At 37.6% G+C, this 15,076-nt stretch overlaps 1 protein-coding gene across 3 annotated transcripts in view; it reads right to left on the bottom strand.

The window, feature by feature from the left end:
* Positions 1–5,673: 5,673 nt before the first annotated feature.
* Positions 5,674–15,076, bottom strand: part of EXD1 (exonuclease 3'-5' domain containing 1) — a 38,461-nt gene continuing 29,058 nt past the window's right edge. For all 3 annotated transcript variants that reach the window (XM_059913585.1, XM_059913586.1, XM_059913587.1), the window contains 5 exons: positions 14,624–14,728; positions 14,461–14,541; positions 12,373–12,516; positions 11,124–11,315; positions 5,674–6,719 (listed from right to left, as the gene is read on the bottom strand). In XM_059913585.1, coding sequence (XP_059769568.1) covers positions 6,060–6,719; positions 11,124–11,315; positions 12,373–12,516; positions 14,461–14,541; positions 14,624–14,728 — 1,182 coding nt within the window. In that variant the 3' untranslated portion in view covers positions 5,674–6,059. The remainder of the gene's footprint in view (positions 6,720–11,123; positions 11,316–12,372; positions 12,517–14,460; positions 14,542–14,623; positions 14,729–15,076) is intronic.

The following is a 15,076-nucleotide window of genomic DNA, read 5'->3' as shown; positions in this document are numbered from 1 at the left end:
AGGATTAGTATTATTGCTTCCTTAGATAGAAATTCACCAGAAAAGCTACCTGGGAACAAAGTTTGCTTTAGGGAAGGTTTTAAATTATGAATTCCATGCATTTAGTTGATTTTGGGCTATTCAGGTTTTCGATTTCTTCTTGAAGCAGTTTTGGTATTTTGTGTTTTTCAATGAATTTGTCCACTACAACTAAGTTTTTCAGTTTGTGAGCATAGAATTGTTCACAGTAGCCCCTTGTTATCCTTCTTTTTTTTGGCTGTGTTGGGTCTTCGTTGCTGCGCGTGGGCTTTCTCTAGTTGCAGCAGGCGGGGGCTACTCTTCTTTGCGGGGCGCAGGCTTCTCATTGTGGTGGCTTCTCTTGTTGTGGAGCACAGGCTCTAGGTGCGCCAGGTTCAGTAGTTGTGGCATGAGGGCTCAGTAGCTGTGGCTCACAGGCTCTAGAGCACAGGCTCAGTAGTTGTGGCGCACGGGCTTAGCTGCTCCATGGCATGTGGGATCTTCCTGGACCAGGGCTCGAACTCGTGTCCCTTGCATTGGCAGGCGAATTCTTATTCACTGTGCCCCCAGGGAAGTCCCTATTCTTTTAATATATATATACAGGATCTGTAATAATAATCTTTCATTTCTGATATTGGTAATTTGTGCCTTTTTAAAATAAAATCTTGGTCAGTATGGGTAAAAGTTTAACAATTTTACTGATCTTACAGGTTTTGGTTTTATTGATTTTCTCTCTCCACTTTTAATTTTATTGATTTCTATTCTTATCATTATTTGTTTCATCCTACTTAGCCCAAATTTAATTTATTCTTCCTTTTCTAGCTTAAGATGGAAGCTGAGATCACTGGTTTTAGATCTTTCTTGTTTTATTGTGTAAGTATTTAAAGATATAAGTTTCCTTCTATGCTTATCTTGAGCTGCTTTTTACCGCAACCAATAGTAAAAGTACACATACTCTGGCATACAACAGAGAAAAAAAGTTTCACAAAATGATACTTTCCTTTACTATGTATATCGTACTCTGATATTCTGTATTCTATTCCATTGTTTAAGAAATGCTGTTCATGGGCTTCCCTGGTGGCGCAGTGGTTGAGAATCTGCCTGCTAATGCAGGGGACACGGGTTCGAGCCCTGGTCTGGGAAGATCCCACATGCCGCGTAGCAACTAGGCCCGTGAGCCACAACTACTGAGCCTGTGCGTCTGGAGCCTGTGCTCCGCAACAGGAGAGGCCACGATAGTGAGAGGCCCGCGCACCGCGATGAAGAGTGGCCCCCGCTTGCCGCAACTAGAGAAAGCCCTAGCACAGAAACGAAGACCCAACATAGCAATCAATCAATCCATTAAAAAAAAAAATGCTGTTCATGACTGACTAAATTGAAGCATAGTTTCGATATTTTTTATTTGCAATATATATATTAAGATTGGGTTGCTGATTATACCCTGATTACAATTTGACAGCTTTTCCTGTTTAAGGAGGTCTGTTAAATTATAGAGTTACAGGCTCAACTCCTGTGAGTATGTGGAATAGAATGTATTAAATTTTGTCTTAGGGTAAGCCTAGCAATTTAGCTAAGATTCTTTCTCGTTTCGTATAACAATAAATATCATTTTCTATGACATCCCTGATGAGAGTTCCAAGACATTTTAAAGATGTCTTTCATCATGAGTATATAGACTTTGGTTTTATTTTAGGGTTTATATGATTAAAATATTTTACCCATAATAATGTCCTTACTTAGAGATCAGGGACATTTATCAGAATTCAAATATTCCCAGTATGTATGTTTTTATTAATCTTCATGGTATCTAATGCAGGTAAGTTACAAAAAATGACAGGAAACCTTTCAGGTTTATGGATAAAGAAGTTAGAATTTTGAAAGTCAAAAGCATGCAATGCCTCTCAAGAAAAAAATCTAATGCTCTCAATGGTGCATCATTACTACAAAAATTGGAGTGGCAATATAATTGGTTAACACTTTTGAAAAGTAACTTAGCAAGAGCTGTAAAAAACAAAACCAAGAAAACCTCTTTGACCTACGTCTGGAATTTAATTCTGACAAAATGATTCAAAACATGGAAAAAGCAGGAAATAAGGAATGGAAACACCCTGAATATACCAAAACAGAGCTAAGTAAACCATGGTGTATCCGCTTAGAAATATTATGTAGTCATAAAAATCTTGGGAATTCCCTGGCGGTCCAGTGGTTGGGACTCTGCGCTTTCACTGCCAAGGGCCCGGGTTTGATCCCTGGTTAGGGAACTAAGATCCCACAAGCCGCGCAGCACAGCAAAAAAAAAAAATCTTGATACTTCCCTTGTGGCACAGTGGTTAAGAACCACCTGCCAATGCAGGGGACACGGGTTCGATCCCTGGTCCGGGAAGATCCCACATGCCACGGAGCAACCAAGCCCGTGTGCCACAACTACTGAGCCTGCGCTCTAGAGCCCACGAGCCACAGCTACTGAGCCTGCACGCCACAACTACCGAAGCCCACATGCCACAACTACCGAAGCCCACACACCTAGAGCTCCGCAACGAGAAGCCACCTCCTGCGCACCGCAAGGAAGAGTAGCCCCCGCTCGCTGCAACTAGAGAAAGCCCGTGCGCACCAACAAAGACCCAACGCAGCCAAAAATAAATTTAAAAAAATATTTTAAAAAAATCTTTACAAAGGGTGTATAACAGCATAGGAAAACATTCATAAAGTAGAGTGTATATATATATAACTATGTAGAGGGTAAAACCTATGCATAAACACTGACATTAACAAAAATATTACCTGATTTTTCTGTTGGGTTAGAGAAATGAGTAAATTTTTTCTTATTTTCCTCTATTTTCCAAATTCTATTTAATAGCATATTAATTTTAAAATGAAACATCTGTTTAAAATGTTGGTTGTTAGGATTATAAAATGGAGAAATACTTGATATAAAAAACACAATAAATGTATTTACGGTATGGTTGTGATTGTGTGTGTGTAGAGAGATAGAGAATGAGAGAGAAAAAATTGAAAGAAAAGTGCCAAAATGCTAGGAAGGGTTGTATAATGTGGGATGATAGTTGAGTATTTTTTTCTCAATATTTTCTAAATTTTTCTGTAAGGTATTTATTGATGTTACCTTTATAGTAAATGCCTTTTTGATAAGTACACCTGGCTAATCACCCTCAGCTCCCCAGGTTTGCACCAAGCCTTATCTTGGCTTGCTGCTGTGACTTGCCTTGTGTCAAAACAACGACAGGCCTATAGTGTATTAAAATTCTTTTTTTTTTTTTGGCTGCGTTGGGTCTTCGTTGCTGCGCGTGAGCTTTCTCTAGTTGTGGCGAGCCGGAGCTACTCTTCATTGGGGTGCACAGACTTCTCATTGTGGTGGCTTCTCTTGTTGCAGAGCACAGGCTCTAGGTGCATGGGCTTCAGTAGTTGTGGCATGCGGGCTCCATAGTTGTGGCACGTGGGCTCTAGTGTGCACGGGCTTCAGTAGTTGCAGTGCACGGGCTTAGTTGCTCCACGGCATGTGGGATCTTCCCGGACCAGGGATCGAACCCATGTCCCCTGCATTGGCAGGTGGATTCTTACCCACTGCGCCACCAGGGAAGTCCCAGTGTATTAAAATTCTATTGTGTCATGTTAGGCTTTATCAAGCTCACAGCCAGATTGGAGGCAAAGCTGCTGCAATGATTTTTTCATACTATAGTTGAAAGAACACTGAATGGACCAAGAAGTAAGAAACACTGGTTCTATTCTCAGTGCAGCACTTTTCTTCAGGGAAGTCATTTAACTCTGTTTCCTAATTCCCAAATTAAAAGGATCAGATTGCTTGTGAGAATGTCTAACTGCAGATCATGTACAGAAAGGTCAGACCTGAGTAGGACAGATGCAGGAATTCAGTGTAGACTGAAGCAAGACTCCCAAGAGTTTGGGAAAGCAGGCAGTATGGTTTATAAACTCTCAAATAGAAAAATATAGAGTAAGAACTCAACAATTGGTTGGGTCAAGAACCAAAGATTTTCCAAAATTCTGAGCAAAATTTAGATAAGAAATCTAAGTAATGGCACAGAACACTAGCAACAGGGCTTGAATAACCCAGGGATTTTTTTTCACTCTATCCAGGAAAGGACAGAAGTTCATGGTTGGATCTGAGCACATGGAATTTAGGTAGGCACTCCAGGCTAGAATGAGAATATGGAGAAAAATGCAGTTCCAGTTATGTGACCGTTTCACTAAGAAAATACTGTGATGAAACCCGGAAGGCTCATTTAGTTCTGAGAGTCAAAGTACTTCTCAAATAGCAGTGTCCAACAGAACTTTCTGGAATGATGGAAATGTTCTATATCTGTGATGTTCAATATGGTAGTCACTGGGTACATGAAACTATTGAGTACTGGACATATAGCAAGTGCAACTGAGGAACTGAATTCTTAATTTTATTTCATTTTAATCAATTTAATTTTAAATTTCAATAGCCACATATAGCTACCATATTGAGCGGCACAGCAAAGGTCCAACAGAATCCTGTTGTTCTTTATTAGTCACAAAATACATAATGAAAGAAGAATCCTTTTTTTAAATATGAAGAACATCACATTTTTCTTTGTAGCCTGTATATTTACATGTATGTATGTATAAAAATTGTGTGTGGTATGGTTCCATAAGAAGCTAAATCAATTCTATGAATTTCACAGAAATTCATGCCCTTTCCAGAGTAAACCTAGGTTAACCACTTTCTGGGCTCAACCTGAAAACACATTCACCCAGGATGAACCAGAAACCACCTTGGCCTCCAATGACCTTCTAAACTATGGACAAAGTGAGGGACAGCAACTGCAGGGCTGAGCTGACTGCTCTTAGTCCTGCCTTCATCTTAAGCTTAGACCAGATCTGGGCTCTGGGATTTGGAAGACACAGCTGTTCTTTCAATGGTACTCATGATAGAATCAATGAACAAAGACAAGGATGTTCCTAATTATAGACTGTCCCTGTCTCCCCTAAGTAGTAGAGGCCTGTATAACGGTCAAATTGCATATTTCTAGGGAATTCCCTGGCAGTCCAATGGTTAGGGCTCGGTGCTTTCACTGATGTGGCCCAGGTTCCATCCCTGGTCAGGGAACTAGGATCCCACAGGCCGTGCAGCGCCGCAAAAAAAAAAAAAAAAAAAAAAAAAAAGTTACAGATTTCCACTGGATTCTAGACCTAGAAATCCAGACACATTCCAATTTATTCCTACCCTGACCCAATGAAGAAAAGTGAGAGATAACCTAATACCAAACAGGTTTACTGGTTATTATACACAAAAGAATGAGCAACTTGCAAGTATTTTACATAAAAAGGGCTCAGTACAGGCTACCTTCCTTTCACCCTAAGAAGGCATACCAACTCCAGGCAAACAGAGTGGAATCATACTTCAAGTTTACATAATAGACATACTCTAAAGAAGGCCCTGCTTTGTTAGGGAAATGGACAAAACTCTCTAAAAGTAAATGGAATGAAAAGAAATTAAAACTGGGATATTGATTCCTGTAATAACATAAACTATTATTTGTCTATGACATAAGACAGACCAAACATTTAAAATTCAAAAATAAAGTTAATATTTTTCATCTTTATTGAGGTATAATTGACAAAGTTAATATTCTAAAAAGGGAAAAAGTACAGGTAAATTTGTCAGGTACTAATATTTTTAAACTTATGGCTAAGAGTTTTACCAACACCCTTCAAACCAGAAAAAACAACAAAAAATTTAAAGTATAGATTCTTCCAGACACTAAATCCAAAATTTTTCCCTTCTTCAAATCCTTTAAACCCAAATTATGAGAAATAATTCAGTCTGGCCACAGGGAACATTTCTACACAGTGACATAATCAGAACATTTACTTCTTCCATTATTTAACTTATTCATTCCCATCCTAATCAAATTCCAAGAATATAGGAGTAAGCAAAAGGATATAATTTCCCCCAAAGCCTGTGACTAATTTACAACACAAGAAACTTAAGCACTGAGGAAGGCCTTGATGGCAGAGGAAATAAGCCACCTTTATTGGCCTCAAGAACAAACTGCAGATCTCTAAGGCAGATTGGGAGAATCTGGATTTATCCAGGAATCAGTCTTCTCCAAAGCTGGGCAGGGAGGAAGTGTGGGAAGCACAGCTTTTCTAAAAGGATGAAAAATGTCACTTGGAGACACTCTGGTTTCCTGAGGAAGGGAAGGAGACACTAAAACATCTTGTTTTGTACATTTTAGATCTTCCTTGTTTTCCACCATCAGTAACTGTTCTATCTCCTCTTTCAAAGATAAATTTGTCTGAAACTCTTGTTTAGGTATCTTGAGGTATGCTTTTTGAGTTATTCTCTGGTCCTTAAACCCCTCTGACTCAGGGCAAATTTGTTTGTTACTGGAATCTTCACTGACTTCTTCCTTTATGGGAGGTAGATGTTGAGGTTCCGCTGTGGTTTGCTTACTCTTAGATTCTTCTTTTAGCAAACTTACATCCTTGTGAGATGTAAAATTTGGAGCTTTATCTAGCCTAGAATTTTTACAGAGTAAGAAACCTCTTACTTTTCCCTCTTTCCCTGCTGTCTCTGTCATAGATTTCTTTGGATGTAGTACTGTCCTTATTAGGAGTCCCTGTGCATTTACTCTATATTCTTTTGCAGCTCTCTCTCTGCGCTGTCTCTGGAAGTCCTTGAGCTGAAGCAGTTCCTCTGGGAGCTCCATACATGTACGCTAAGAAAAGAAAATGAACACAAGTCTACTATAACTAAACTTCTGAATATGGTCCTTAAAATCACTTTAAAATCACTTCTACTACACTTAGTATTTGGCAAGCAAGGGTCTATTCAAATGTGTTCTTATAGCACCCTCTAGTGTCTTCAACTATAGTAGTACTATTTTTCAAGTAATTTAAATATTTTGAATCCAATTTTGTGTGTATGTTGTGCATGTGTGTATGTATAAAGATTATACAATGAAAAATAAGGGTCCATTCCAACCTCGCCCCAACTGCCTTAGCAGGTGCATCCTCTAAAAAGCAGCTTCTTCTGTAGCCTCCAGAGACAGTCTTTGCATATATGATCCCTTACTAAATATTTACCTATGCATTGGATTACATTTTTCAATTTTTATTTTCCCCCAACTTTTTACTTTGATAACTCTTTCTAAAATTATTTTATACAAATGGTTACATAATATCATATAGTCTTCTTCTTCTTGATTTTTCCAACTAAAAAATCTGTCTTGGAGATTCTTCCATATTGGCAATTTTAATGGCTATATGGATATACCATAGTTTGTTTAACCAAACCCTTGTGGATGGATATTTGGGTTGTCTTCAGTATTTTGTCATTACATAAATGCTACAATAAAGAATATATTAAGAAAATTCCTCTTTGTTACATGAGGCAAATAATTTTTCCTAGGTTGCTTGCCCTTTGACTTTGTTCACAGTATTTTCGCCATACAAAATTTTTAAAGTCATATTTATTCATCTTTTATGAGTTCTGAGTATTTCTGTGTTGCATAGAAAAGCATTCCCTCATACAACTCAATAGCAAAAAAGCAAATACTCTTAATTTAAAAGTGAGCAAAGGACCTGAATAGATAATTTTCCAAAGATATTTAGATGGCCAACAGGTACATGAAAAGATGCTCGAAGTCACTAGTTATCAGGGAAATGCAAATCAAAACCACAATGAGGTGTTACTAACACCTGTTAAGATGGCTATTACCAAAAAGATAGATAACAAGTGTTGGTGAGAATGTGGAGAAAAGGGAACACTTATATGCTGTTGATGGGAATGTAAACTGATGCAATTTACATTCCCATGTAAAACAGTGGAAAACAATGTGGATGTTCCTCAAAAAATTAAAAATAGAACTATTATATGGTCCAGCAATCCCACGTCTGGGTACATATCTGAAGCATATGAAAACAGAATCGCAAAGAGATACGTACATTCCCTTGTTCACTGCATCATAATTCACAATAGTCACAATATGTAAACAACCTGTGTCTATCAACAGATAAATGGATAAAGATGTGGTGTATATACACTATACAATACAATATTCTGTACAACAGAATATTTTTCAGCCATAAAAAAGAAGGCAGTCCTGCCATCTGCAACAGTATGTTTGAACCTGGAGGGTATTATGCTAAGTGAAATAAGCCAGACAAAGACAAATACTGCACAGTATCACTTATATATGAAATCTTAAAAAACAAAAACAAAAACAAAAATCTGATTTCATAAAAACAGAGACTAGAATGGTGGTTCCCAGGGGCTGAGGGAGAGGAAAATGGGGACATGTAGGTCAGAGGGTACAAACTTTCAGTTATAAGAAGAATAAGTTCTGAGGATCTAATGCACAGCATGGTTACTGTAGTTAATAGTTCAGTATTGTATACCTGAAAGTTTCTGAGAGTAGATCTTAAGCATTCTCACTACATAAAAAAAGTTAGCTATGAGGTGATGGATGTTAGTTATCTTGATCTTGATAATCATTCCACAATGTCTATCAAATCATCACGATGTACACTTTAAATATACACAATTAATTTTGTCAACTATTCCTCAGTAAAGTCGGGGGAGGGGACACATTCCCTACCGTGACATAATTTTCTTTTAATACTTTAAAAAAATATTTATTTATTTACTTACGTATTTAGCTGCGCTGGGTCTTAGTTGCAGCACATGGGATCTTCATTGCCGCATGTGGGATCTAGTTCCCTGACCAGGGATGGAACCCAGGCCCCCTGCTTTGGGAGTGCGGAGTCTTAGCCACTGGACCACCAGGGAAGTCCCAATACTTTTTTTCCAATACTTTTATAATTCTAGTTCTTACATAAATACTTGATCCATGGGATTTATTTTGGTGTATCGGAAAGAGATAACAATCCAACTCTGATTCTCCTCCCCCACAATGGTTAGTCAATTGCCTGAGGCCATTTACTCAATAGTTATCTTTTTCTCATTGATTGGAAATCTTACCTTTATCCCAACCATTACTGATATATATGAGATCTATTTCTGGGTTCTCTATTCCATCGATCTGCCTATACATGTACCACTCATATTTAGTGCAGACATATAATATGTTTTAATATCTGACAGGACTATTCTTATTTATGCTTATTTATCTCTATAAACACTATAATCACAGTTTGCCAAAGTAATTATGGCTTTAGCATTTTTCTTAGAAGAAAGTTAAATTTAAAAGTTAATTTAGGGGGCTTCCCTGGTGGCGCAGTGATTAAGAACCCGCCTGCCAATGCAGGGGACACGGGTTCGAGCCCTGACCCGGGAAGATTCCCACATGCCGCAGAGCAATTAAGCCCGTGCGCCACAACTACTGAGCTTGCGCTCTAGAGCCCACGAGCCACAACTACTGAAGCCCGCGCACCTAGAGCCTGTGCTCCACAACAAGAGAAGCCACCGCAATGAGAAGCCCACGCACCGCAACGAAGCGTAGCTCCTGCTCACTGCAACTAGAGAAAGCTCGCGCACAGCAACAAAGACCCAATGCAACCAAAAAAAAAAATAATAAATAAATTAATTAATTTTTTTAAAAAAGTTAATTTAGGAATAACTGATTGCCAAAAATACTTAGTGTCCCCATTCATTTAAGTCCTCTTTTACGCCGTTCAGTAATACTTTAACATTTTTTTCATCTCTATATTTCACATTTCTTGTTAGGTTTATTTCTGGATAATCTATTTTTTGTTACAATTATAAATGAATTTTTTCCCCCATTATATTCTGTAGTTGTGTATAGGGATATAGGAAAGCTATTAAGTTTTATGTTATATTTGTACCCATTTTACTAAACTGCCTTTTTGTTTGTGGCAGTCTTTTTTAATTGATTCTCTTCAGTATTCAGGTATATCACAGGCAAGTCATCATTCCTATTCCTCCTGTTCAATTTTTATAGTTCATCTTTTTTTTCTAACCTCACTGGCTAATAGCTTCAGAAACTACTAAAGTAGTGGTGATAGTCACCATTTCTGTATATTTCTTGATATTGATGTTCCCAATCAAATATTAGGTAGTCTTCTTGCCTGAGATATATGTTTTATCATGTTAAAGTACCTATTCCAACTTTAATCAATAATGTATATAGAATATTATCAAATTTTTTTCAGCAATAAACAGTGAGAGCAAAATATTAAAAAGTTAAAAAATTGTCCTTGGCTTTACAGTGATAAATGAAAAACATTAAAATTCTCCAATCAAACAAACTATGAAAGGATTTTTACATTGCTCTTTTCTTGTTAAACAGTGAGAGCAAAATATTAAAAAGTTACAAAATAACTTTTTCAGCATTTATGAGATAATCATAAGACTTTCTTGGCCCTAATAAAATACAGAATTTAATATAATATTAAATATTAATAAGTATTAATATAATATTAAACCATGCTTGTAACTAGAATCCAGAGACACATTAATAGAAAAGTATAACACATCTAAGTGGAGTTTGTACCAAAAATGCTATTATTTTATTTAGGATTTTGCATCAGTATTCCTAAATGAGAATTGTTTACAGCAGTAGCCTATGAACTTTTAATGTAAGGAGTCAAATAGTAAATATTTTAGGCTTTGTAAGCCACAAACATGGCTTTTGCATATTTTAACAATCCTTTAAGACTGTAAAAATCATTCTTAGCTTGTGAGCTTTACAGAAATAGGCCATGGGCCAGATTTGGCCTAATGCAATAGTTTGCCAACAATGTAAGTTTTCTTATATTGTGCTGGCTTCATAAAAATAACTAATGAAATTTATCCTTTCTTTGAAAGATACATTTACTGGAAACATAACAGTATTGTGAGAAAATTGGTACAATATTTAAGAAAAGAGTTAGGACTTCTAGCACATCAACTTTTAGTTTTATTGAAATGCACATCACCAGTTGCATCATACGAAATAAATGTCAGTGATCATAAAAAATATATATATATTGTAAAAAAGTGCTTAAGGAGCTGAATTAAGCCCAAGCTATAGTCGCTTCAAGAATATTTATCATCAAGTCTGTTGAAAGAAATTTGGTGCAGCTGTGAAGAGTGGGTATCACTGTGGCCCCCACGAGGACGCAGAGGTCCTGAAAACACAGCCACAGAGAGTGGCACCTACCTCCATGCCTCCCAGCCAGTCTGCAGACCCTTCTCGGTAGGTGTTTAGGTACCCGTCCACCAGGGTAGTTAGATCAGACATCATTTCATCTAGGAGTACCAAGCGAAGGGGGAGCAGGTAGGTAGCTTCCAGGGCCAAAATTTTTAGCAAAGAGGGTGAAAGAGGTCGTGTGAACCATAGTTCTGGGTTTTCCTAGAGACACCAAAACAATTTTCTCTGAATAGTAAGCAAATCTTTAAAGAAAATAATGGTTTATCTAAGTGCTGCTTAACTTAAATCACCATTACTGTCATTTTCTTCAATTATTACCTTCTACTTTCACACTATGGCTAGCCTTCTGAGAATATACACACATGTACATACACACACTTATTGTGTGTATACAGTGAGTGTGTGTATGTGATGGGGGAAAGATGTGGGGAGGGAGGGAGGGAGGGAAGAAGAGAGAAAGAGAGAGAGATTAGGGCTTCTCATTCAAAACTGGAGGCAGGGGCTTCCCTGGTGGTGCAGTGGTTGAGAGTCTGCCTGCTAATGCAGGGGACACGGGTTCGAGCCCTGGTCTGGGAAAATCCCACATGCCGCGGAGCAACTAGGCCTGTGAGCCACAACTACTGAGCCTGCACGTCTGGAGCCTGTGCTCCGCAACAAGAGAGGCCACGATAGTGAGAGGCCCACGCACCGTGATGAAGAGTGGCCCCCGCTTGCCACAACTAGAGAAAGCCCTCACAGAAACGAAGACACAACACAACCAAACATAAATAAATAAATAAATAAATTTAAAATATGGAGGAAAAAAAATCATTAAAAAAACATGACTTGATGTTTAAAAAAAAAACTGGAGGCAGCAGGACTGATTAGATTATATGGCCAAAATTGCAGCCAATACAGTCATGACCTAAGTTTGCATGCAAGTCTATTAGAAGCTGAAGAAAATCTATCTTACTTTGGGAGAAATAACTGGCATGATTTTTGTTCCACTGCCTTAATCCAAATTCCCAATAAAATCCCCACTTGTCCAGCTTGAAAATTTATTTCAGAGTACTTTTTAATTGATAACCAACAAATCTGGATGCTGGCTTTTTTCCACTTGAGACCACAAACAAACTGTTCCCATTTGGAACAACTAAGATTTTGGCAATGTTCATACGCTTACACAGCAGCTGTCATTTCTCTATATAATATGCTGATAATCCCACTCACAAGACACTTGAAAATATTAATGTTATATGGGGCATAGGTTAATACTCACCCGAATCCGTTTTTGTCTCTCTTCCAGAAAGGAGAGATGTTTAGGGGCTATTTTAAGGTGTTTGATTAAACTCTCCTGTAAAGTACTAATGCAGTTTGGAAGAAAACCGCCTGTTTCCATGGAAAATTGAAGGACATCTGCTACCTGTGGCATTAAAAAAAGACAAACAGACCAGTCTGTAGGATATATACAGAGAGTTATCTCATGACAGAAATAGCAGAAATACATTTAGAGAAACATCTTTAAATACCATTTTTCCCAAGGACCCACATGATAGACAATGCCATTAGAAAATTTAAAGTTGTTAGGTTATCTTATTCTGAAAAATTCGAAAAAAAAAAAAAAGAAAAAGAAAAAGGATCACCCAACTTTAATGTGTCCCTGTCTATTTTCTTTTCCACTTCTTTTATTTGCCTGCCTTATGGTTATTTATTGCTCTTTGGTGCCTTCAAGGAATGGGGAAAGGAAGATAAAATTAAAGAATTACTTCTACTTATTAGCAACTCTGGTAAAGTTTTGGTAAGGAAAGCTAATAAAATTAAGAACTGAAATCATTATTTGTCTGTGTGTGGTAGGCTAAATAACGGCCCCCAAATATATCCACATGCTAATTCCTGGACCTGTGAATGTTATCTTAAATGGCAAAATGGACTTTGCTGCTGTGATTAGTTAAGGATATTGAGATAGGGAGATTAACTTGAATTATTCAGATGGGCTCTAAATGTAATCACAAGTATTCTTATAAGATGAGGCAGAGGGAGATTTTACTACAGTCAGAAGAGAAGGTGATGTGATGATGAAAGCAGAGACTGGTGCACTCTGAAGATGGAAGGAGCCACAAGCCAAAGAACACAGGTGAAAGATGAAAAGGCAAGGAAACAGACTGTCCTCTCAGAGCCTCCAGAAGAAGAAACCAGCCCTGCTGACACCTTGACTTTCACCCAGTGAAAATGATTTCAGACGTCTGACCTCCAGAACTGTAAGAGAGTAAATTTATGTTTTAAGCCACAAAATTTGTGGTGATTAGTTACAACAGCAATAGGAAACTAATACACTGTGTTAAAGGAAGACAAATTGAAATGATTCTGAATTCCTGCTTCTTGTACTATGAAAATCTGAAAAGAAAAATATGGAAAGATATGCCAATGTCTTCATTAGACAATACATACGAGGTCTAATCAAGAAGCCTGATGGCCTCAAGGGAACAATGAGCAATTTTCTTACATTTTGGAGTAAGCATAGAAGCAATCTCTATATAGTGAATGCTCTTGAAAGAAGACCCAAAGGAACATGTAAACAAGAGAAGTGGCACAAAGTTCATTATAAGCAGATACATAAAGAGCAAACTAAAACCACATACAATAACATAAAGTTGAACTTTTAGGAATTTCTGTTAAAAAATAATTGGCTAACTCATTATTTTAACCCCTCTCCAAAGGCTCTAGGTTTATATATTCAAGATCTCCCTTTCATGGCATTAACCTAGAAGACTAGAAGAACTTAAAGAATACATAATGAAAACTAGTGGGTTTATGGCTCTCACAGCCAAACCAGAAACCCAGATCTAGTATAATCTAGGAATTTCTCATTTCTCTAGGTCCTTTAGATCAGAGAAAAACCTCTTATCTTCAGGCTATCTGGGGCCAGAATAGGCTTTGGGGGAACATCTAGGGCAACCTGCATCCCTGAGCTAGATGCCAATTAGCCATTAGCCTTAACTGATACATATGTGGTAAAGGCATAGATAGACATGACTGTCCACCTCACAGTAAGAATCCATGTCAGATTTCCAAATGACCCCAAAATTGTTTGAGTTTCTGAATGCTACAGAGTATGGAGCTTGCTTCTTATTTGAAAATTTCTGGAGCAAAGTGAAGGGAAAAAACCCTAAATAATTATAAGTAACTTTTCTCCAGTACTTCTTCAGTGCACCAAATGTTCTCACATATTGTACAAACATCTTACATGAGAAGTGGGCAGGAATGAGGCACACACAAGAAGACTTTCAATCATTCATCAGACAAGGCCTATTTTCTACAGGAGCTATATACACTGCATTGATTCCAGTGTTTCCCTGCATGCACGTACCTGGGTGTCAAAGACATTATTCAGCAAAATTCCATACTGATGAAAGAGACAATCAGAAAGCCAACGACAATCATGGATAACCTAAGGAATCAGAAGACAGAGACAGAGTTATTAGAACCTGGCTGTTATTCTTATCAGCAGACGAATCAACTTACACACTCACCTTCAAAATTCTCTTGTCTTCTAATACCATCCGAAGTCCATTGCTGAAAGCACGACTTCCCAGAAGGAAAATGTCAAATAAGTAAACTCGGCTATTTGTGGCCACCTACAACAGACCATCCAGACACACATAAGAAAGAACTAGGGAAGGGGGTCTGAGGATCAAGAAAGGCATGTGAAAAATATGTAACAGCCTCATCTTTAAAGTAAACAATAGGCACTCACTGATTCTTAGGGAAAACAGGTTTAAATTTACCTGAAGTAAAAAAAACCAAAACACAAAAACACTATCACTGTGATTTTCAAAAGGAAAGAAAAGGACAAGCTAGTAGCTTAACCTTTAGCTTTTTTTTTTTCTTTAATGTTTTATGTCTCACCTGTGGCATTCTAAAATCCAGGGATTATAGGTTTAAGGGAAATGAACAATATTTCACTCTCGATAACACAAAACGCT

This window comes from Balaenoptera ricei, chromosome 2 (genome assembly GCF_028023285.1).
Source record: "Balaenoptera ricei isolate mBalRic1 chromosome 2, mBalRic1.hap2, whole genome shotgun sequence".
NCBI lineage: Eukaryota > Metazoa > Chordata > Mammalia > Artiodactyla > Balaenopteridae > Balaenoptera > Balaenoptera ricei.
Note: the sequence above shows the minus strand (reverse complement) of the source record. Positions and strands in the feature narration are given on the sequence as shown.